General features: G+C 36.3%; 1 protein-coding gene across 5 annotated transcripts in view; it reads right to left on the reverse strand.

Moving 5' to 3' along the window:
* Positions 1-25765, reverse strand: part of APC (APC regulator of WNT signaling pathway) — a 119622-nt gene that overhangs the window by 16491 nt on the left and 77366 nt on the right. For 4 of the 5 annotated variants that reach the window (XM_063423787.1, XM_063423786.1, XM_063423788.1 and 1 more), the window contains exons 5-12: positions 23870-23978; positions 22193-22306; positions 16504-16587; positions 9993-10097; positions 6172-6294; positions 2461-2839; positions 1247-1342; positions 549-688 (exon numbers count right to left, since the gene is read on the reverse strand). In XM_063423787.1, coding sequence (XP_063279857.1) covers positions 549-688; positions 1247-1342; positions 2461-2839; positions 6172-6294; positions 9993-10097; positions 16504-16587; positions 22193-22306; positions 23870-23978 — 1150 coding nt within the window. The remainder of the gene's footprint in view (positions 1-548; positions 689-1246; positions 1343-2460; positions 2840-6171; positions 6295-9992; positions 10098-16503; positions 16588-22192; positions 22307-23869; positions 23979-25765) is intronic. The other variant, XM_063423789.1, reaches the window with a different exon arrangement.

Below are 25765 nucleotides of genomic sequence, written 5' to 3' on the forward strand. Positions count from 1 at the left end.
TATTGGAAGTTTCTAGCCTTTGAAAGAAATGTCCTTGCCAGAAATTAGGGGAACCAGTTTTTTCTTACAATGATTGAACTAATGCCCAGTTTGATCCAGATATGCTCCAGATATTTAAAAGCAAGCACAAGCCTGAAGAGGTTTGAAAAATTTCATTAGACAGTAGGAGTATTGTTTAATAACTGAAAACCTCAGAAAACTTGACCCAATTATGAATTTTAATTCTATGTTCTCAGAAAGAATCAGTTACTATAAAATCACTGTGTGTCCTACTAACCTAGTTCTCATTAAAAAATCAGGCAAATAGATAAAATCCTTTATTTCGGTGACAAAAGTGACTTGGGAGCCAATACCATACTTGCATGATGCAACACTGTTTGTAGTACTCTCTGTCAGAAACAGGATGGAATGAGAGAGGGACTTGGAACTCTTGCCTTAAGTTTAAACTCAAAAGCCTATCTTGGAGATTATAATCACCTGTGTTGAAAGCTGTAATTTAAACAGCTATGAACTGAAATTACTGCAAGTTTACAGTAATCTACTCTCACCTTGTTTGCCACATCTCCAAATGTCAGGTTTGTCAGAGCCATACCAGCATACCTCCTTAGGGTAACACTATAGTGATCATTAGTGAGTCCATACATTTCACAATCCACTTGCAGCAGTTCAGCAATGGCCTGCAAACCTCCTTTAGAAAGATTCAGGTAAGAAAAAAAAATTCTGTATTCTAATATTTTAAGTACACGACATATACTGCAAGGCACAGATTGCATTTTTATGTACAGAACAAGCCTGTAACATCTGAAAACCACAATGCTCAGAAAGACACATGAATTGCGAAAATTGCCTGCATTGAATTTACTGAGCATGGACTAAAAAAGTTCAGGCTGTCAAACAAGAACAAATGCAGGATGAAAATCCCCACTAAAACACGAACTAAAAAAAACACTCACTCCCAGGAAGTAGTCTCCATTTTAGATCCAATACTTGTAAAATTGCAAATATTTCCACAAGAATACTACTCTTCGAAAATTCACAATTCATGCCAGAAAAAACAGTAACTGACATAATAATTTATCCACTGGGAAACAGTGTGATTAATTTCAACTGCTTTCAGCACTTAGGGGGCAACAACTGACACATATAAATTGTTGTTAATAGCTTAAACTGTTAATAAAAAGAAGCCATATATGCAGTGACATGCACAAGATCATGTTTCTAGCAAGCTTCTCAAGCCTGATCTTACCAAGCTCATTCATTGCATGTCTGTGTTCTTCATCAAATGAAAGTTTCATCAAAACACACACAGCAGGACAAATCTGATGATCCACAGGAGCAGGCACTGATCCAGAAAAAGGTAACAATTAGTACCTCCCAGGTGATTTTGTCAAGCTCATAAGTTTTCCAGAGCAATTCTAATCTTAAAAATAAATCACCTGCAGTTTGGTCAGGGGTGTATCTTCCCAGTAATCCATGAACAGATGATTAGTTAAGACTATTACTAAAGAAAGTGTGTACTGTAAATATATTTGATGCTTGAAAACAAATATGGGAGAATCCTGAATGTATGTGCTGACTTAGAAACATGACTTGCAGTGCAAAAATATTACCTTATTACTCTTAGAAGCTGACAATCTTTGTGAAATAAATCAATATAGTCAAATATTCTGGTGGCAATAAATATTGTTTCTTTGGGTGCTTTATCCTTATGAATGCTTAATTAAACCCTTAGCTTAATGAGCTAGAAATTCTGAAGTTCATACTTTTGTGAGCTAGGTTCTGGATAATGCAGAAATGGTACTGATACAGCTTGTGCAGAGCCCACTCCTGCTGAACGGCAGCAGACACAAGGCAGTCCTGATTTCAGTCATGTATCTGCCACAGACACCTATGGGCTGCACTCATGGGATGCCCTCAATTCAGAGAAGCAACTAAACTAACTCTAAGGGTTAAATCTATTTTTCTAACTGTTCCCTGAGAAAAAAACCTATTAATTTACATTTCTCACATACAACATTATAAACAGCAGTTCATTTTGATAGATGGAGATTATTTAACTTGTGCTCTCTGCCCCTCTCCCAAATGGAATGTGCTATCTCCTAAACATTTGCATGAAAAGCAATTTGGGATTGTTCATCCATAAAAGTGTAGAACAGAATGAATACATATTCAGTATTATTTTACAAATTACAAATACAAACTACTAGAATTGCTATCTGGAAAGCACACCAAAATCTAAGATTTAAATTAACGGCTTGTAAGTAGGGTATCATACCTGTGACACATACTATTTCCCAACACTAGCTGAACTTAAATAAAGAGGAAACCATGTACACACATATAAGTATATAAGAAAACTTGCATATATTCAACAAGAAGTCAGATTAAAGTTGTACTTTTTGTAAATTCACTCTTTTCAATATATCCTCGAAGTGTTTTTATATGGCTTGCGGAACCTACTTGGGTTTTTGTCTTGGTCCATGCCTTGTTCATGTGCCTCCTGCCATTCCCAACATGTTTCACAGTAAGCACGGATTTGCTCCAAGAGATGAAGCACACGGATTTCCCGTCTGCCTCGCTTATCATCAGGCTGGGAGTGAATGATGTTGTGCAGTGCTGCGCTGGCTCTGGCACGGGCCTCTTTACTGCCACGGGAGTTTCCTAACAACACAGAGTCCTTATCGTTGCCATGTAAAAGCTGGATGAGGAGAGGAAGACATCCAGACTGACGCATGGCTATGCAGCTGTCCTGGGAGCTAGACATTGCTAGCAATGTTCTTGACATGTCATCTTTATCATGAGTACCAAGCATCGATAACAATGAATACACCATTTCCACCTGCAGGTCAAATGATTTTAAAAATACTGTTATGTTTTAAAAACACACATCAAATTGAAACGAGATTTGAATGAGCAAAAAACTATCTTACTTCACAGTGAAAAAAATTGTGCTATTTAGAAGTAATTAAATGCTATTACTACTTAAGCATTCATACTCTTAATAAATTCCACTTAGTGGTTAAATGGCTGGAAGTGGGGGATAGCTGTGTGTAACTGTATTAATCTACCAAATCAATAGCAAAGACTTCGAGATTTCCATTGTACAAAAAGATTTACTCAAATGTATGAAGTGTTTCATTTTGGGAAACAAAAATACTTTCAAAATTACATGCTTCTTTAAAAAGCTATGGTCTGTGTTAATTGATTACACTTTATTTATAGTCTACATCATGCTGAAAAAACCCTGACATCCATGTATTTTAAAGTTTTCCTTTAAAATACCTCAAATTAACCAATAATTTTTTGTTATGACTGACTTTTATATGGACCAGATTATTTAGAGTAAATGCAAAACTAAAGAGTTAATTTAATACTTTTTCAAGTTTACAGAGATAAAAACAGTAAAGCAAACAAACACTTATTCAGTATGTATAAAATACCGAGCATTTGTCAAATTAAGTCACGCCATGAAAACCCAGCACTACGCATTTAGTAACTCAATTTTTAAAAAATTTAAAATAGTGATTTTTGAGTGATTTCCTTGGATTTTATATAATATTGTGGTCAAAGTACTGTTTGATTTGTACTCCCTCACTTAAGTAACAGCTTTCAATCAAGAAACGTATTTGATTCTAGTCAACTTTTAGCAGAATAACAAGATATAGAGGATGATTTCAGATACTATCTAAAAACTCCCAACTCCTAAACCAAGATAAACCGGAACATTCAAAGCCAAAGCACAACATAAATAAACTATCAAAGGGAATTATAAAGGAGCAGCATGTGAGTTTCTCTAGAATATAGTAATTAAGGAAGAAATGAGACTTTGGACCATTATAAAAATTTTCCTACTAATAAATAGGTATTTGCACTGGTTACCCTATCAATGAATGATTTGGTGTCTTCAGTGACAATTTCAATGTGCCTGAAGATTAATACACATACTGAGTTAAAAAAAAAAATGATCAGCAGCAGGCAGACTAAACAGCAAGTCTGGTAACACGGACTTCTCTAAACACTACAGGATTGCTGAGACAATACAAATTTTAGAGTCTGTGAAACTGTATGGTCACATAGCAAAACTCTTTGAAATACAAGCTAGTTCTGTGACAGTCAAGCATCTCAGTTTGGAGATCCTATCTTCCTGGTCTGGGAAACCCCAAATGTAGCAATTAAACAAACCCTTTGATTCTTAAAGGAAAGTGAATTTAATTTATGTGTATGTCTTTGCAAACGTTTCAACTGACACCTATAATCCACTGTTACTTGGATTTGGAAGGTAAAGTTTTTGCCACAGAATAAAGCTGAAGAAGCCACCAAATCAGGCCTCCCAGTTGCAGCTCATGTATTATAGGAAAAACAAACAAAAAATCTCTTTGTATCTCTACTTTACACACACTGCTGACAGACTCATCTCTTTTTGCATTTGTAAATGCACTCCTCCATTTAGAATCTCTACCATTTTCGCTTTTTGGGCATTAATATTAATAATTTCTTACCCCAGAGCACACTCAGTTCAACCTGTGTCTTTGCCTGTATCCTTCCATACTCATTCCTGTTCCTGCCTACAGGGCTTTCCCACTGTTCGTAACTTTGTGGAGTTCTACAGTTTGAGTGAAAACCAGCAGACAGCTAAGTCACCTCCATTTAGGATACACATATGCTGTATGCATGTGGGATATGCATACAGCGTGGGACTGAAATTACAACATTGTAACACTGTTTTAAGGCCCAAAATAATTAACACAATGCAAAATTAGTACATCTAGCTTCCCAGAGGACTGTGTTCAGCACAGCACCCACAGTATCCATACTGCTGCTGATTCCAGAGGCAGTATGAGATCCAGTGGCTCATCATTTTGCCCTTTTCCTCCCCTCTCTTTTTATGCTCCATATGTATTTTTGAGTGCAGTCTTCTATCTGCAGATGCTGTGGAGGGTTACATAATTTTCTGTCTGTTTAATTTCTTGGCAACTGTATCTGTTCTATGGATTTGGATTCTGCAAAAGTATTTGAAGAAGTGCTCTTAAAATGGTTAATTTTCATCATTGATTATAAAGCAACATCACAAGGTGTCGGAGTCTAGAACATCTCTCTGGCCACCCTGGAGGGTTTGGAGACCGGACAGGGGGGTCTGGGATCTGTACAAAGGGGTCAACCAGCCTCACACAGAGCCCAGGAGGACACTGCCTCTGATCCCTGGCCATGGGAGTGAATGCCCACACTGTATGAAGAATCACAAGCTGAGAGAATTCAAAATAAGTAGTATTTCATTTATCATAGAATGTAAATGTAGAATCTAGGATTTTTAGTATATGGGGTTGAAGAGACAAGATGGAGGAATTGGGGAGTGGCCCCTGTGCTCCTTGTTCTTGCTCTCATCCCCCATCTGTTGCTGAGTTGCATTTTAGAGATTGGTTTAGAGTAGAAATGACATGTTAGTATAGGTAGTAGGCATTGGTACAATTTTGTAAATAAAAAGTACGTTTTGGACGGTGGTTGGGTCAAGGGTACTGTACATAAGGTGCGGGGCTCTCTGATCCGCCCAGTCCGCCACGTGTCCTGCTCTGCTGGGGATACCTTGCAGAGTTGAGAAAGAACTAAGATAAGGTACCCTGCCAGGGAGCCCTGGCAGAGCTGAGAAAGAACTGAGATAATGTACCCTGCCAGGGAGGTCTGGCAGAGCTGAGAAAGAACTAAGATAGTGAAGACTAAACAACCTTGGAAACATGCACTAGGGGACTCAGCTTGTCGTTTCCGCCTCCAGTGTGTAACACTTAGGGCAAAGAGAAGATGAAAAGCCTTATTACCTTGGGGAACAGCAAACCCGAGGAGACCCGCAGGGAACAGCAACCTTGGGAGAAAACCTTATTACCTTGGGGAACAGCAACCCCAAGGAGAATCTCAGGGAACAGCAACCCTGAGAACAAGGTTTTTAGATATTCCAGTAACTTTCAGAATTGCTTGTTCGTTACTGTAACAATCCTTAACTCATGATCAACAAGTTAAAAAAAAAAGATTTCTGTGCATATATTTTCAAAGTTGAAAAAATATCCTAAAATTTTAACTTAATAAAAATTACTATGTAAGGACAAGACTGTTCAGATAATATTAGTACTATTGGCAGAAACAACGAGGTTATTGTATTAGTAAAAATGTAGCATTAGCGACCTGTGGTTTGTAATCTTCGGTTACCTTGGTACCCAGATGACTTGTCAGTCTGCGAGGAACAGAATAGTTACTACTACAGCTCATAACACTGGCTGTCTCGTGGTCCACTCGAGCAGCAGAACCCTACGGATTTAAACAACAACTCATATAAAACAAAGTCTGAGCAAAAGAACAACATCGGCTAATTGAGTTTCAGCACTGGATGATGCAGTCGTCTCGACAGCAATGAACTGCCAACCTGTTTCTGTTAGGTCCTCTCTGCCCTGACGCAACTTAGAGGTCACTGTTAAACCTGGTTTTATTAACTCTTTTTCATAAGATTCAGTCTCAATAGAACTGTATTTTCAACTGAATGGATTTATAGTTATTATTTTCACTAAGAAGAAGTGTATTTTGGAACAAACAGAATAATAATTTTGACAGAGTGAAGAAAACAGACTCCATTTTTATGTCAGCTTTTGTAGTGCATTGGAATAGGTATCCAAGAACCCACCAGTAACAGGAGACTGATCTGGGCAACACATAACTCTACTTGAATCTGTACATTTCAAAAGCAAATTATAAGTAGTTGCATAGATTTTTTTAGTGAAAATTATAAAATAATGTTGACACTACTTGATGTAATTTTCCTAGAATCTAGGGATGCTCCCACCTGCAAGACTCAGTTATTAGCATCTTTGTTCTCTTTCATTTAATTTCATGTATTTATATTTTTCCTTCTTCTGCCACTTTTTATCCACTCATATTCTTAATTTTTTTATTTGCTGTAGTTTTCTTTCTAGCTGTGAAGTTTCCCTTACTATCACTCTGTCAGTCCCTTCTAATTTGCTTGGGAGATTAAAAATATATTTGTTTCGAGAACACTTAGTATCGATAACTGTTTTCCTGAGGTAGTCACCAGTTTTGCTTGATCCTCTAAAAAAGCTAGAATCTCTTAATGGAATTATTAGCCTAATTTGCAAAACATTTTCAAACTATCTACGGATCTCAAACTATCTATGGATTTCAAACAAACTATGAATAAATGAAGACAGGGGTTTTTTTCAGTAAAAGTAGGTAACACACTGAAGAAAACTCCGTGGAAGACACTTGGAAATAATGTCTGTTTCTTCTATGAGCTCCATAAAGAAAGGAATTTTGCAGTTCATAAAGTTCAACACCTTAAAAGCAAAGTTGAAAGAGACTGTAAGTTGAAAGTAGGAGTAACTTAATGAAGTGTTTGTATAGACAGAAAAGAATCTAGTTATACTGGAATATTTAAACACATTAACCTTATTATATTCATTTTACTCTTGCATTTCAATCCAGAAGGTGTGATACATGTTCCAGCACAAGTATTTTATGCTACAAGAGTGTAAGTCGAGTTATTTGTATTATCACCATTTATTCCAATCTGTATTTCCTATGTAAAGAAACCCTTATTTTCTCTACTGATTACAGGGAAAAAAATGAAAACTAAAAGCTTAGGAAGAAAATCACACTACATTTTCTCCATTATTCATTTAAATAATGTTCAGTGCTAGGAATATGGGAATGAATTCCCAGATTTTTATACCATGCAATTCCTTCATATTTCCTCAAACTACATTCAAAAGATTACAGATTCAACACAATGTATGTATCAAAATTATTTGCTATTAAGCTCAGTGTGATTGTTTCACCCAAGAAGGTAAAAATTACCTTCTGGTAATCTTGTTTCACCCAAGAAGGTAAAAATTACCTCTGGGGCACTATATATTAAAATTCACCATGGTGTAGATGGAAATAGCGAAATTTTTGTATTGTTTCCCCTGAACAGTATCAGCCTCAGTTCAGGTAACCAATTCCTTCAGAGCCATCACATGCTTGGGGGATGCCGGGCTGCTCAGCTGAAGAGTAACTACATTTCTCACAGACTTGTGAAGAACTTGGAACTAATGTCACGTGAGCAGCCATTCATCCAAGAAAATGGGAAATGTCAACGAAATGTTACACGGATCCTTCCTGTGTAGGACCTCCTCCTTCAAAATCTGTTCCTATCTACTTCATCTTGTTTCTGCCTCTTATACTTCACTATCCTTCAATTATTGTTTTATCCTGCTGTTTACCATGCCCATTGAGTAATTTTCCCTGTTTTGTGACATATTTTCTTAGCAAGAAATGTCGACGTATTGTCCATCTCAACAATTTCCTTTATGGAACTTGCAAAACAAACCTATAAACAAAATTTTACTTCAGTGGGAGAATAGTGACTGCAATGGAAAAGACAGCTGAAAGATGGTGCTGAAAAGGACACACTTAAAACAGTGAAAAATTCTGGATTCAATTAAAACTGACTACAAAACCATGTAGAACCAAATAAATTGGTGAAAACTTTTTATTTTTTCACTCCACTGAATGGTGATTGCTCTAAGTGTATGGAGCTGGTTTATCAGAAATAAACATTATCAGAAATAAACATGCCCAATCTATTAAACCTTCTCTAATTGGACTTGCACTGAAAGCAAACAATCCCCAGATGACTGTTTTAACACAAATGCAGTGCCGTGGCTCTATCGCCCACCAGGAGGAAGGAATATGTATGTTTATACATTTTTACAAGGCAAAAGTCAAAATTGCACAAATCCTCAACGTTAAGGCCTCAACTGAATTATGAATGGATCTTCCATTTGCATAAATCTGCCAAGACATGACAAACTCTTCTTCCCTCCTTCCCTGTAAAATACATTGTCCAGGAAAAACTCCTAATTCATTTTCTGAAGATGGATGCAACAATGCATCAATTATTTAAATACATTAAGCTTTAAGCCCCAAAGTAGCAGTGAACTATTTTCTTCGCAAACAATAAAGCTGACATAAGAATTAAGAATCAGAACCTCAATAAGATATGGATGATAGAATTTAATTCCAAATGATGAACAAATGTATTTCAAAAGCAAAATTATGGTGTGTGCCTAATGTTTAATCAAATGAAATATTTCAGCCAAAACCACAATTCTTTTCGATAAATCTTCTACAAGACACTTTTGGAAATATTTAAATAATTCTACTTCCCTAGAGTAACACAAATAATTTGTATATGAATTCAGCTATTAAATCTGTAGTGTAAAGTTTTAAAAACAAAAAAATTACTAGTGGGAATGTCTAAGCTACAGATGGAAACCATGAAGGAAATAATCATGGTAAATAAACAGAAGTATTTTTAGCCAAAGAGAGAAGTAATAAACATTGATAAATATTGGGTTTAAAAGACAAGTAAAGATTTTAATGTATACTTCAAAATATTCCACTATTATATTTCAGTAAGAAAAGGAGGAAAAGCAATGAAAAATTACTTTGAAGCATTTAAATAAACCTTCAGCCAACTTTCAGGAAATTAACTCATAGATATTTCAGTTTCAAACCTTTAGATAATACAGTATTAAAGAACCATTAATGATAAACCTGTCATTTAATTATTTTTTTAAAAATCACCAATATCTTATCAATTGGTAATTTCTAAAATGAAAATGTGAACGATTTTCCATGATTTACTAAGTCTTCTTATATTACAATTCACCTACAATGAAATACATTTTCTGTAGTTATTCGTGCTATCTCTTTCACACCATTAGGCTCATTAATCATTTTAAACAAAAATACTCCCTACATTATTGAATATTAAAATTTATTGAAACACTTCCTTCCAGTAAATACATGGCATTTTCCAGATACAGATGGAAAGAAGAAAAACATGCATTTTTCAAATGTATAGGCATGCAAACAAAGTTAAATACCAACATGTAAGCATCATATGCCTCAAATATTTAATTATAGTAAAACAAGCAAAATACTCCATTTACCTGACCAGTACTGCTGGTTGGCATGCTGATTTCTGCTGCTCCTTGACCTTCATTCTGCCTGTCTGCATCATGGGAATCTGCCTCATGCTTGCTTTGAGGTACTCTCTGTTAATACAAAAGTTTATAAAATTACAAACAGAAATGAGATACAATTTACCATTCCAAGTTTTCTTGGCTGTGAGCACATCAATACGGCACCCTCAGGAAGCCACTGAGCAGCACTCAGCTTTTCATAACCCTGAGCCTCAAAAATTAACAGCCGTGACTGACAACCTTCAAAAACCTGCAAGATGAAAGAGAAGCATTTCCTCTGAGGATTACAGCCCTGCAAGACAAAGGATCCACTGTGACACACAGCAGCACCATTTTCCACCAGCTGTACTCACATCCCTATCAGAAATGTAACAGAATTGGAGCAAACAACTGTCTGCTCTGCTTGGCCACGTGATCCCTGCTTTTACTGGGGACCATGGTCAGCACTGTTCAATTAAGCTTCACATTCAAAGATGAATGATTTCTGCTTGAACAGAAAGACATCTGTACCGTAAGAATCCTTCTAAATGTCAAGGACAAACACTGCAGGAATTACCACTTTAAGAGAAAAGAAATTTATATAGCCTGATACTGATCCGTCTAAAATGTTGTCAAAATAAATTTAACCAACATAGCAAGCTAATACAGACAGGTTTCAGTTCCTTTAGGAAAACAGATTTTTATACACCTACATAAAAATTAAAACTGGTCTCCCTACCACTGATAGGCATTTGTATGAGCAGTTACAAAATATGTGAGGTATCAAATATCATCTACTAATGTGTTTAAAACATTTCAGATTTTCAGAAAGACATGAAAATTCCATGGAAATAGCTAAAGTCTGAACCTGAAAGCAAGATTATTTTTAAGTATTATTTTTTTGTTGCCAAGCTTCATTTCATAGACTGAGAGGCTATTACCTAACAGACAACACGATCTTAATTAATTTGTTTAGCCACATATGGTGTATGTCATGCAGTTTCTATGTGGCTCAGCAATGTTCTTGAGCTGCAGACCTACGATAGCACAAACTGCCTCATATTGCTTTAAGGATATTTATCTCTGACTTTTAACAATACCTCTCTTCAATGTACACATCCTGAAACATCTTTGGATACTCTGCGTGATTAAATTCATACAGTATCACTGGCAAAAATATCTCTGTTTTGCTCATCTAAGACAGAAGAATCTCACTTAACATGGAGCAGAATTTTAGAAACCAGTAACCAGCATGTGAAGTGATAATTCAGGCATAAACTTAAGTGTAAATATAGTTTAACTAAAGGAATAAGATATGTCAAAAATGCAGGGTATTACACAAACTAGTAATATGAGAAAACTGGAAACAACTATTGGTAACAAATTCCTTGACACTGTATTTCATTTATGGAAAATGAGTAAGCCACAAAGCAAATCTCAAAGAATTTTAGGACATACAGTGTTACTACTATTTAAAATCTGATCTCAAATTTTCACCTTGTCACTGTATGAAATGAAACCGCTATTGATACTCATACACTAACTGAAGAAACTTTGATTCCCAGTAGAAGAGTGGGGCACACAATCAAGATCAGGCCTTGCTGTACATGAGGTGAATTCAGTATAATGCTGAATTCCTGCCTCCTAATACATTCAGTGTTGAATAACATGTAATTATGAGTTTGACAAAATTTACATCTAAGCCTCCAGTGTAATTGAAGACATAATTTTCCAGTCACTAAATGACTTTTTGAATCCCACGAAGAAAGCAGTACTGAACACACCTAGGAGTAAAAATCTGAATGGTTCATTAGCAGGGCTCTGATCCACTGGGTTACCTGAGGGGGCATAATACTCCCCTTCCAAGAACACTCTGGCAGTTGGGGCAAGGTGGTGAAAATGGGGTGTATCTATTAAATAGTTCTGCTGCATCCAGAGCACAGACACAGAGATATTTCATTCCCTAACAAGAAAAGTTTCTCCTCTCCTTCACTCTCTGCTCCTATACGTTTGTTTGCTACATGCTATTTATGAATGAAATGCCTTCCCATTCCCTCTAGGCACTCTCAGGAATATGCCAATACAAAAAGTAGTCAATACACAAATTAATTTGCAAGGCAGTTTTTAACAGTTACTAGCAGGATTCATCTAATTTGAAATGCAGAATGTGCTCTCAGCAGGCAAACGCTTTACTGTTGCATGAGTTAATCAGCTGGACTTCAACATCAAATCTGCAAGTTCTCCCACATCAAGTCTGTGAAGACTCTCTACCACTTTGGTCACTGAATTAATTTGAAGTGAGCTGTCCTCTTTATGCAGACTGGCACAAAGGAGTTAATAACAACACAGGCAGCAGAAAGCAGGTTATTAGTTAAAAACCGAGTATTTATAAAAATGTGTATTTTATATATACGTGATTACACATATTTATTTATTAGATATGAAAGTAGCACATATCCATGCACATGGATAATGTTATTTTAATAGATACAGTATTACTGTAAACAAATTCATATTCATCTGACAGACTGCAGATTAATGGTTAGAAAGGCAATATAACCATGGAAAGTATGTCCCTCTTCATGGTGCTTTTCAACACAATACAGGACCTACCAACCACTACAGCAAAGAACCAGAAAATGTGAACAGCAGCAGGCTCTGTAAGCCCTACGTGAGGCACAACTACCAGAGAATGGTACTTGGGTCTCCTGAGTAACTCAGGGTTAAACTGCACAACCTGTTTTGAGGTACTGCTTTTGAGGAGGCCTAAGCTGGGTCTGTAACCACTGTCATTGCTGAATTTTGGCAACACACTGTGAAAGTCAGTTTGATAGAGTTCACTTGTTTGCTTTTGCAGCAAAATTGCGGGAGACTGCATGTGCCAATTACAAGGACATGGACCTGCTCCTTCCATGGCATTTGCCACAATTTTTTAAGTGCTTCTGAAGTCAGCAAGCACTATCATTATCAATTATTAATTTCCATGTATTTATTAGCAGAAAATAATAAACTCTAGCTAGCACAGTAGATCTTGACTTTTTCTGCTAAGAAAGCCAATTACAAATAATTTAACCTTATACTTTGTCCATACCTGAGTTGCCAAAGCAGACACTTACATATTCATTATATTAAATGCAATATATACATACATGTATAAGTAAGGCATATATAAGAAAATGGAAAATGCAACAAATGAAACTAATAAACTATAAGAAATAATTTTGCTACAGTTGATTCAAAGACAAAAGAAAGTCTTGTGAGTCAAATCCTTGAGAATACTCCTGTCTATCACCATTTAAAACCTGGTAAGCATAATCTCAGGAAGAAAAAAATGCTCCACATTTTATCTACAGCAACACTGCATAATGGAAGTACTTCACATATTTCAAATTACAGATATTATGAAAGAATGGCCTGTACTACTACTGCTAAAAATTTCTTTTCCTTTAGAATAGTTTCCTATTGTATCCAACAATCATAAATTCTTTTTGGACAGGTCTAACCCTACAATGGATAAAGATACCACCACTTGCAGGCAAATGACTTCAATCTTTTCTAGAATCATTCATGATATTTAGCAATTTGTCAAATCTTAAAAATATGATACAATACATGTGAGAATTTTCTCTGTTCATTGATTTCCAAAAGCTGCTTTTATATTTGCAGTGTTATATTTAGTCTTACTCGTCAAGATACACTGCACTTGAATTCCACAGTGACTGGCATCTCTCCAGGGTCTAGTGTATCAGCAGACAAGGTGTGATATTTATTATTGTGGTTACCAGACCTTTATAACATAAGGAGCACATTCAATTTGGTTATTGGCATGAAAAACCAGGAAATAAACTCTCCAACAAATTTACCAGGTTAGAAAGCCAACATTTCTTTATTACCAGTGCTGAACACATGGGGAATTCTCCTCAAAGCATGATCAGGAACAGACTAACAGACCAGGCTATATTCCTGAAACAAATACATATTCATCACATTTCCTGAATACACGCATTAATTATTTCCATGGACTTATCTGGATATGGTTCAGATCTTCTGATGAATCTTTTCTCCTTGAGAGTATCTCAAATATGTGATCAGGCCATAATGTACTTCTTTTATCATTCTTTGCTGTCACACACAATCCTTTTTCTCAAAACTAAGATACCAGCTAGTACATATTAATTACTGATGTAAGTAAATGAGGAAGCATTAGTTGGAACACAGCTTATTAGTCACAGATGTAGGGAGTTAACACAACTCCAGGCTAAACTCTGGCATTTGTACGAAGCACTGTATGGTACATAACTAAACATTAACCACAAGTATAGGGATAAAACACTATTGTGCTAACGTTAAAAAAAATTTCCAGCATTTTCCGACTGCTGCATAGACTTCTTAAAGAAATACACTTGTTCGGTAAGAGTATGAGGCACAGGATAAAAATATAAAATATGTCTCATGTTTGTATTTCTCGATTATATGGACTTTTCAGTGTGACTGCACCACCAGACAATTTCAGAATTAGATCTACATGTTCTCTGTAGGAGATGAGGTCAACACTTAGAAATTACTAAAACACACTACAAAGACTAGTGAATTACTGAAACACACATCAAAAACACTTGTGGGAAAAGCACCATAAGCATCAACATTTAGTGGAGTTGGAAAGCTACAACTTTAAGCTATAATTTTTTTTTCTACCAGAGTAAAAGATAAACACTCTGGGGATAGGATCTATCTGATTATATGGGGCAAATGTATCGGTTCAGAGGCTGGTCAACCAGGCTTTACACCAGAAATGACAGGGGACGAAGGGTAGGGCTGGCAAGGCAGGAGCCCTAGCTGGTGGGAACACAAGGGCAATGCACACAGCTGAGATAGGAGGAATGTCCTTGGGCACAGGCATGCAAGGAAGAACAAGGTGCAACAGAACTGCCTTGCTGGGAAAGCTCCCAAGCCTCTGCCGGGCAATGGGCATGGCCAGGTGCTGCTCTCTGGCACGTCCCTGCATCGGTGCTCATGGAGCAAGCAGGAGGTGAGGGTAGAGAGATATGGACTGAAAACTGCTGGAATAGCTGGGAATCAGGGGGTTGCAATCAGGAGCACAAAGTACAGCTGGAGGCAAGCCAGAGTTAAAACTGAGACCAATAGTGTCCAACAGCTGCATGTCCAACACAGTGCACCCTCCCCAAGTTGAAGAAGCTGATACAGCACAAGAGTTCAGCTGCCTTTCCAGAGGGTGGGTGGGAGGAATGGGCTGAGGGGAGGCTCAAGCTGTTCAAGGAAGGGAGTGCAAAGTCCTGCACCTGTGAGGCAATAACCCCAGGCACCAGCACAGGCTGGAGCCATCCAGCTGGGAAGCACCTGGAGGTCCTGGTGGGCCATCCTTTCAAAGGCCTCGTGGCAAAATGTCCAACAGTGCCCTGTGCTGCAGTGAGGGACATATTGCCAGCAGGGCAAGGGAGGTGGCTCTTCCTCTCCACTCAGTATCCAAAGTCCTGTTGAGGCTTGCCCAGCACAATAAAGCTGGATTTACAATTAATTCACTGAAACAAGTCCTGCGCGGGCTACAACAGCCCTTAAGGGTCCTGAGCACCTCTCCTACACAGAGAAGCTGAGAGAACTGAGACTCTTCAGGTGGAGAAAGAGAAGGCTCAGGGAGATCTTGGCAATATCTAGAAACACGTGGACTGACTCATGTCAATAGACCAGGCAACTTTAATTTCACACACTATGGTCTGCATCACTTACAAGAATTGATTTCCTCCCAAATCCTGGAACTACAAAACCAATATTATACAGAATTGGGAAATATACATAATTTAGTGATGCAAATAATGCTTCGAGCTTTTCCTGTAGTTATTTTGGGTGAAGATAAGTCATAAAATATTCATGTCAAACACACAATTTAATTTATCAGTACAAGAAATGGAGTTGACATTCTAAGTGAATTTCCATGAGAGCAGTTTTTGCTAATGGCAAATTACTGCTATGGACTTTGTAATTTACAGGAAAGAGCCTCCATTTGTTAATATAGAACCCTGTACTTACACACTAAAAACATACCAGGCTTCTATAATGAAGTCTGACAGAAGCTCTATTCATCCTTTTTTTACATCTTACCTCTTTCAAAAGACAAACAAACCATGAACGTGCTTATCAGAGATTCATAATTAGAAAGGCTTGTACAACTGATTGTTTTAATTATTTTTAAAATCCGGACTCAGCCTCTATAAGCACAGTGTACATTGATATTTTTATTGAAATTTCAAGCTAAACTTTAAACTTATATATGATTATTGATTGAAACTCCATAGTAATATGAGGAGTAATCCAAGTACTCCAACCTCAGTTCATTAGAAATATGGTAAGTAACAGTGTAAGAATACTGACTACCTGAGAGATGATAGGAGTAATCCTGCCTACCACTTTAGTCAAATATTTTAGGTTTTTTAGAGAAAATATACATACCATAATAAAAAAAGGCAAGTTATTGCTCACTAACCTCTGTTTCAGCTGCTTGTGTTTGCAGGAGCTGTCGTATACGAAGAATGTCCTTCTCTATTTGTTGAATTCTGGCCACCCTTGCCTGAAATGAATAGATTTTCCCATTTGATTTTGTTCAGATCTCATTTTACTTACTATACAGACTGATATTTATACAGGAAGAGTTCTTGGCAAATACTGACTACAAAACAAACCTTTTAGGTTTATAGGTACATGCAGCAGGTACTACATGCAGTAATTCAAGTGTTCTTCATAATGAAAGGAATGATTGCAAGCATTCAAAACATGAGTAGCTGGAGTTTAAATAATATTGAATACTCATTTGGATGTAACAGGTCATCAGACAGCACACATTTAGGTATTAAAAATGGTCCCCTTAACTTGCACAATATTCCTGTTTCTGAAACTGATATTTCATGCTGATCTTTAGCAAATTATTTCACTTTTATCTCAAATGTATGATTTTTACTTGCATTACATAGATCTGAGACATACTTTTATTTGCGGAGTGTCTTTGAAGGTATGAGACTCTGACAGATTTCTATTATATTCAGTTGCTGTATTGATTTGGGAATTTTGCTAATGCCCAACCTCTGAGATATTCAGGCATATTGATACTCATTTCCCACAGCAATCATTCTGTGGTTAGAAAAGGGAATGTTAAGAGACTCCAAATGTAACAGGATACATGTACTCCAAATTGTACAGTGAAGCACAGGATGCATTATCAGTCTGTGAAACAGTAAGTGCACAAGCTTGATAATTTAATAAATTCACATTATTGGACTTTAAATGTGGGCAGAAGACCAAATTGATTAAATAGTTTGGGGTTTTTTTTGTGCCATAGATAGATTAATAAAATGGACATATGGTTCAAAAAAGTTCTGATGCCTTTACTTGATTAACATTTACAGTGCTATACTAAAAAAGCAATATAGTGGACACCGTAAAGATCAGCATTATAACTAACCTTAGTTGACACATTTATAATCTAAAAATGGAAATAAGGTGAACTTTCAAAAGGTGCTAATGCCAGAAGATGCACAAGAAATAGAAATACAATCCTATCTAGAAAATTTGGAAATACAAACAAAAACATAACCACCAAATATGAATTACTGAAACACCCATCAGAAACACTTGTGGGAAAAGCACCATAAGCATCAACATTTAGTGGAGTTGGAAAGCTACAACTTTAAACTATAAATTTGATTTGATTTTGTAAAGCAAAATATTGGAAAACACATAAAAGCTTCACTACAGAGGCAAATAGATAATTTATCCCATCCTTTGCTCATGGTTCAAGAAGTTTTTAAATATTAGAAAGGTAATAAAAAATATTTCTGGGAATATCTATGCACTGGTGACATGATGCATGACTGACAAAATATGTCTCACTGTCATTAAGAATGATTTAAATTTTATAGAATTATAGAACAGTCCAGGTTGGAAGGGACCATGGAAGGTCATCTATTCCAAACTCCCTGCTAAAGTCAGGAACATCTTCAAGTAAATCAGGTTGCTGAAAGCCCTGTCTGACCTTGAATGTTTCCAGAGATGGAGCCCCTGCTGCCTCTTGGCAACCTCTCCCAGTGTTCCACCACTCCCAAGGTAGAACATTTCTATCTTGTACCTAATCTGACTCAATTCTCCATGAATTTAAAGCTATTACCTCTTCTCCTATCACAACTCCCTGATAAGAAGTTTCTTACAGGTCCCCTTTAAGCATTCAAAAGATGCAGGTCTCCCCAAAATTTCACATAAATTGAGTTTCTTTCTGTGTAACTAGCAATGTATCCAATAAAGGGCATCAAGAAAATCTGAGTATCTTTATACATGCACCTAAATGCGGGAAAAAAATTTGTGCAGATGAAAACAATTAAATACTGCATGATTTGCCAAGTATTACTGACTGAGTCCTTCAAAGTAATAGGAATTCTACATGCCTTTTCAAATTTTAGTTCAGAGATTTAAGCATCAGATCGTTCTTCTAATCAATTTTTTTCTATTACAGGGAAAGTGGGGAGTTCCACTAACCAGGAGCATATTGTATGCCAAACACTGTAGAAGCAGAAAAAAAGAAATGCATTTCTTGCCACAAAGGGGTAGAGCCTAATGGCAAATGGGCAAAAGTCTGAGATACACAATGGAACAAGCAACAACAATGTTTTTAACTTTAGAATCTATCTGAGAAATAATTACCTTTGATTTCTATTTGTCCGTACTACGTTCCCATTTACTGTTATATTTACTTGTAACTTTTATTAACGTAAAGTAGTTGTATAAATAACTTTAAATTTGAATTTACATATTATTTGGCTTTCACTGCCCCAGTAAGGTGTCTAACAAAACAAAAATAAAATTGTCACTTCATAATCACAGTGACAGAAAAATAATCATACACATAGAAAGTATATAGAAAGTAAAAGTAAGGAATAACATTTTGCTTTAAAAAATGATGTCTGCCTTTTTTGTTTGGCTGGGTTTTTTTCCAAAACAAACATATACAATAGACAAATGCATTACTGGCTTGATGTACATACAAGACCACTGTATAAATAAAACAGTGCTGAAATGTTTATCTGTGTAAAACTATAGGATCTAAAATTTCTTGTATCTTTAGTGCTCTGCTGTTTTAGCAAACTGTTACAAATCTTGGGATAAATTCTTATAAGAATGGTAAATTCATGTAAGATTTTAAGGCACTCTTAACCTCAAAAAAATTAGATCCTTTTTGTTCTGACTTGAAGGAAAAATAAATTCTATGTGAATATGAATTCAGTCTTAGAATTGAGGTATTTTTAATATATCTTATAGTAATTAAGTTTTCTTCTACTTATTACTAAATATATGGGCTACAATCTTTGAACAGTAAAAAATAAAGCATACCTAAGAATAGCTCTTTCTTTTTTAAAGTAAGCACTATTGTGTGAAATTACCAACTTCAGAGAATAGTTACAAGTTTACAAGTTAGTATAAATAATTAGGGTAGCTGAAATAAATTGCCAAGAGGCTTCTTATCTATCTTTCTGAACAACTACTGGGCACATGCTTGTCAACTATCTTCAACAGTGAGTTGCTGTGAGTTAAGTCACTTCAGAAGGAAACAAGGCCTAATTGTGCCAGACAAAGAATGGGAGAAAGCCATTGTTTCAAGGCCACAAGACAGGGCACCTACAGAAAAGTGCAACGACTACTTAGGCAACTACAGGTTACCAGCTCTCTCAGAGAATAATCTCTGGGACTCTTAATTTAGAGATGTCTGCAATGCCAGCCTTTATGTGGCTGAAATGTTCCCCCCCTTCAGCCTACATTTTGCATAGTACTGTATATCCCAATCAGTTTGGGTGTATAGAAAATACTGAGCAAAAAGAAAATGTTAAAATTACTAAGTTGAATATCCTTGCCAGATACAAATGTTTAATTTTGAATATTTAAACATGACAATGAAATAATGCAGGAACCACTCTTATGTATTTGTACATCAATGAGCTTCTATACATTTTTGGCCTTGGCAGAAGGTCCTTGGCAGAATGAAACTAAAGGGAATTACCAATTAAATTCACAAGAAGCACATGCAGAAGTAGTTACTTTGTATTCAGTAATTTTTACATAATCACAATAGGAACTGTAATTTCTGCAAATATGTGTTACATAGATACAGAGAGAGAGTGAAACAGCTTTGACAAACCCCATGCCAAACATTATTTCAGGAACCCATAGGATGTTTCAAAATCATCTTGGCAGCACTCTTCTCCCCACCAAATTTAAAACTCCTCAACAATCAGGGAAGAAGCAAATTCAGGGTCAGCTTGATTATTTTCATACAGTAAAGTAACTACAGCCAAGTTTTATGTAAGAATAATTTCTTTTGATCCCTGCCTAAGTTTATTTAGAATGCTGCCAAGCAGCTTAGCCTGCCTATTTAGCTCAATTCACATGTCTTAAATTGTAGTGCAAGATGTAACCAAAAGTATGTATTCTATTACCATCTGTTAAAATCAGGTGGGGCAATGTTCTTTAATTCTTCCATGACCCATCCTCTGCCCAGGGAGATATCTTCTGGTAATGGGCCAGTGAGTCTCACTGCATGACTGATAAAATTATATCATCCCATTGTGAGATGCTCACATCTCACATGCCAAGAATTCCTATCTGGATATAATCTGAGAGTCAGAACACCAAGGCAGCCTGTTTTCCACTGGATTCCCAGAGGAAGACTGGACCCACCTCACCACCACTGCACCTTCAGAGGAAGACTACCCCCTTCTACGGGATGATCTCTGCGCTTCAACAGAACCACATCTGTTTGTTTCAGTTTTTTTACTACATTTTTATTTAAATTTTCCTAGTAAAAACCTGTTATTTCTATTCCCATATCTTTGCCTGAGAGCCCCTTAAATTATAAAAATTATAATAATTCAGAAGGAGAGGGTTTATGTTCCTGTAACAGCAGCAGAACTTTCCCAGGAGTTTTGCTGTGCTGGACCTTCTCTTGGGACAGGTTGACACAAGCTGAATCTGTGGAGGGCATCAGCCCTTCTGATAAACCTCAGTAACAGCCCTACAGCTTCCAGATCAGGACCAGTGACTCTCCAAGCAGACTGAATTTGGGTCTGAGAACATCAGCACAGACAAATCCCTGCACACATAACTTGAGAGCTGCAGGGTATCTTTTTGGCCAAGTACTTTTAACTGTAGGAATTTTCTGAAAAGTCTTACTAGATTACTCACTTTAAAGTTTAAAGCAGCTATTCTAACTACCCCTTGTAATCAGAACAGCTGCTTTAACTTAAATGTAAAACCAAATTAGAAATGTTTCTCATGTAGTAAAATCTTGTGTTGAGTCAACCTAGTGAGGAAGACAGAGCCTAAAAAGACTTTGTATTAAAAATACTGATTATTGCCACATTCACCATAAAACCCCAGATCTTACTCAGTTGGTTATTTAATACATCTAGAAATAAATGGAAATAAATAATTCAAATTTTTGCTTTCCTACTACAGGGGATTATTTTTTATAACCAGCAATCAAATGATTATTTATGATTTGCACATTATTACATTCTAATTTATACTTCCAAATGGGTGTGCCATAAGATTAGATATGTACATATCCTCATCAAGAATGCAAAACAACTCTTGGTGAGAGCAAACAACTTCCAGATATGTATGTCAATTACATTTTACCTGAATACCTTGTTTGAAAAGCTTATCCCCTGATAAATCTTTTCTGATCAAGGAAAGTTAAGAACAGTAGCTGGATTTTATTCTAAACTTACAAGCATGAAGAAACCCCACAAAAAATATGCAAAATAAAACAATTGCAAATACATTGGCTTTTCTAAAGCTAAAATGGTAGAAAATTGTAAGGAAATTATAATTTAAAAGTATTTTCTCTTGAATAAATTGTTTGCATCTGCTGAAAAAAAAGGCTTACTTACAAGAGGCAGATGAGGGTACGTTTTGCCAAGCAATTATTTCCCTGCATCCTGATTCCTATTTTTTCTTTCAAAGAGCTAACTAAGTGCTGTGTCTACACACAGTTTAAAGATACAATTACCAATAATTTAATAAATATGCAGGTGTCTACACACAGCTTAAAGATACAATTACCAGTAATTTAATAAATATGCAGGAAAACGAAAATCTTTTCCCTTACTTCTAACAGTGAGAGACAACTCTACCTGTGCTCGCTTCTCCATGTCCTGACAAGTGCCCAGTTGCTCTTCCATTGCAGCTCTAATTTGCCTGGCCTCGTATTCCAGCTGCCTTCTGGTCATATCGGTTTGCAAGGAGAACTGAAACCAGAGTACAGAAAATTTGTTTTTAGCAAATAACATTTATGTAAGCAATGTGTTTCTCAGAACAAAAAGCAGAACAATTACTTTTCTACAACAAATTTCATAAACAGACAAAACATAGTAATACATTCTTAAAACATGACTGTGTTATGAAAAACAAGAACACAATGATGTTCAACCAGCAGACTACAGATGAGTTTTGTCAAATATAATAAGCATTGAAAAAGCATCATTCCTTACAGGAACATCTGGCTGCTACCAACGAAACTGTGACATGTGCTGCCTGAATTGGCACTTTCAAAAATATTCAGAAGTATCAAGCTACTCCACATAGTGATGGTAATCATAGTGCTGGTATTTACCTTATTTCTAACTACCCTGTAAAAAGAGCACAAGTGTTAAACCCAGGAGCAGCAATACAGCCTAAGGGAAGACTTTTGAACTAAATGAAATTTCGAGGCAGGAGCAAAGCTCTTCACTGGCTTTGGACAATTACTGAGTCTGTAAATAAGTGAGTCTCCAATAGCAGTCCTTCCAGAAGACTTCACCAAGGTCATTTCAGAAAGTCAAAACAAGACAATCATCTGCAAGCACCAAATGGGACTGTCATTTTGCTCTGCCTGGACTAAGTAGTAATGGATCTAAATTGCCACAAAAGGCCTTTAGCGTAGATGTTAAGTAACGCATTCTAATCCCAAGAGAAGCTAAGCGAATCTTATCTATGGAACAGAGAAGACAACCTTAAAACCTACAAGAGAGTGACACATACAACTGACAGTGCTTTGAGAAAGGATTGCACTTCCTCCAAATCTTCCTCCAAAGTAATTTTCAGGCCTTCTCCCTTGGTTCTGGTGCTCTGCGCTAAGATCGGCTATGACTCAGTATTACTTCTGCCCACTGAAGAAGTGTTTCTGTTGTCTGTTTCCATTTCCAGAAGGCTGACTGATCCTTCATCAGGTGTGACTCTTTCAACCACACCTTCCCAACTCTATGCATGAAGGAATTCACTGCAAATACATCCATGTTGCTGACATCTAACAGGAAATCCTGAATTATGTGGGATATGAGACATTTTTATTATCCCAAATAATGGTGACTTGACTATAAATAGTTTGGAGGTGACAAGGTAAAAGCTTACAGCAATACCTGCATAGGCTACAGAATCACCTTACTGATTGTTATGAAAAAACAGCTTTTGTGTACATTGTCTGATGCTAATATTAGTCTCAAAAACTAGAAAATCCACCAAAAAAAAGAACTGGGGGAACAGAGTTAAGGAAGTGTACTGACATGCAATTAATTTGTCATAATGGCTTCTCAATGCTCCTCTGATTTCACTGATATTTACATTGATATGCATGAAATCTGATATGTAAAATTCTACGTGAAAAATTTATTATTTAGACTAAGTTATCATTACATAGTGAATGAAAAAAAAATGAAGTAAAATTCTCTACTAAAGTGATAGTAGAGAATGCCACCAAATTAATAAAATACACCCTGCATCTGAACAGAGAATGTAGCAGTAGACACCTCATGAAGCACTCAGAAGGTACTTACATTTTCAGTTAGGGGGAGACTATCAATCCTTTTAGTCAAGTTCTGAAGCTGCGCATAATACCAGTCCTTTTCTTTCTCTTCCTTCTCAAGCTCCGCAAGCAACAGAGATCTATTAAAAGCAAAAGGAGGAAGTGTCTCACCGCTAATGACTCATTTCCATCTGGAGGTTTAAAGAAGGCACTAAAGAGACATTTGAGTTCAGTTCCCTGGCCCTGGCTAATCAATCTGTCCACTCCTCTGTCCTAAGCATTTCAAGTTCTCATCTATGAGAGAGAAAAGTATACATATTTCTCTAAAAAGTCCATTTTGAAATCCAAAGCTAAGAGATCTTATGTGAAAGCAAAACCAGTTATCAGTTGTGTGTTAACTTGTATCCTGCTTCTTTAAAAAATATACTTTGTATAGTGCAAACATAATTTAAGAAAAGGTCTGTCACAGAAGCAAGCACAATCCTCAATCCTGTTACTGAATTGAGAATCTTCATGTTTCCACTGTCCTTTTACTCATTTTGCCACCCACAGCAAAACTATGGGTAAAGCATACAAAAAAGGCTTTTCTTTGAGTGTCTAAAATACTTTAAAGCAGTATTTTCCACCAAATGTTATAGACAGTATACATCTGCAGCTGTTAAAAACATTTTAAATGAGTATCATAAGCATACTACATACCTGAGTAATAACTCAGAAAGACAGAATGAATAATATATGCAGACTACCAAGGGAAAAAAATCTATTTTCACATACTATTTTATCAATCCTGCATGCACTGAATTTTATATAATTTTTAATTTTATGAATATAGTGAAATAATGCTCATGGCTACTATATTCCTAAAAATATATGTTAAAAATTTCCAGCAAAATCTGGCTAGTAGGAATAAACAGAAAAGCCACTCTTATTTTTTTTAATACAAGTTCATTGTTTTCTTTCTAATGTTTTCTGTGAGTATTGGTCTTCCTTCTGATGTTTCAGTAATGCTCATTAACAGAAAAAAAATTACAAAATCAACAGTTAACCAGGAGACAGAAAGCTCTATACAAGTTTGCCCAGTATTATTTCCCATCCCTTAACCTTTGCATCCCTCTTTGGCTGTGGCCTTTCTAAGCAAGAGCATATAAACCTTTATAAACCCCCCAACACATATTATGGATAATTATTCTAAGTCATTAAGGAACAATTACACAGGATACAACTGAAGTACAAATTTCCCCCGTCTATTTCCATAAGGCATCACAGACATGATTTGAGAAGGTAATCCATCTTCCACACAAAACAAAGAAGAAAGAATTTTAAAATTTGTATTTTAAATAATCTGTCTGACTTATTTCCTGCTTTAAAAATGTTTCAAGCTAATTTTGATGATTTTACATTTATTCCATATCCAATAGAAATGACTTGGCCTGTGTACAAAAGGAAAATTACAAGAGATAATCCCTCCCTTCAACATGAAATTGGAAAACTACACACATATAAGAATGCTGAATAGTTGTAAACAATAACAAACTGACACAAATTTCCAGATTTGATCCAATAGTCGTGTTGGAATGGATTTGTTCTAATGATGCCAAGGTTTACAATAAGAATAACTGAAAAGAAGTAACAAGCAATTACCGTAATTCGGCAGGTAACTGGAGCAATATCACAGGACAGCAGTAATTCTTCAGTCACAAATGTAGTGGTGTGGGTTTATATTAGTTCCATGTTTATGTTACGTTAAATGTGCTTTGTATAATGGTTTATTCCTTGTACCCCTGTTGTATCCCTAAGCGGGTTGTCCCTGAAATTCCCCTTGTTATGTAACCTATCAATCCCTTTCCCCTCCCTCCTTGGAGCCTGCCTGTCACTCCGGGGCCCTGCCTCGGGACTAGAAAGTTCTGTGGAGCACATCAAGTGATAG

Source organism: Prinia subflava, chromosome Z (assembly GCF_021018805.1).
Source record: "Prinia subflava isolate CZ2003 ecotype Zambia chromosome Z, Cam_Psub_1.2, whole genome shotgun sequence".
Classification (NCBI taxonomy): domain Eukaryota; kingdom Metazoa; phylum Chordata; class Aves; order Passeriformes; family Cisticolidae; genus Prinia; species Prinia subflava.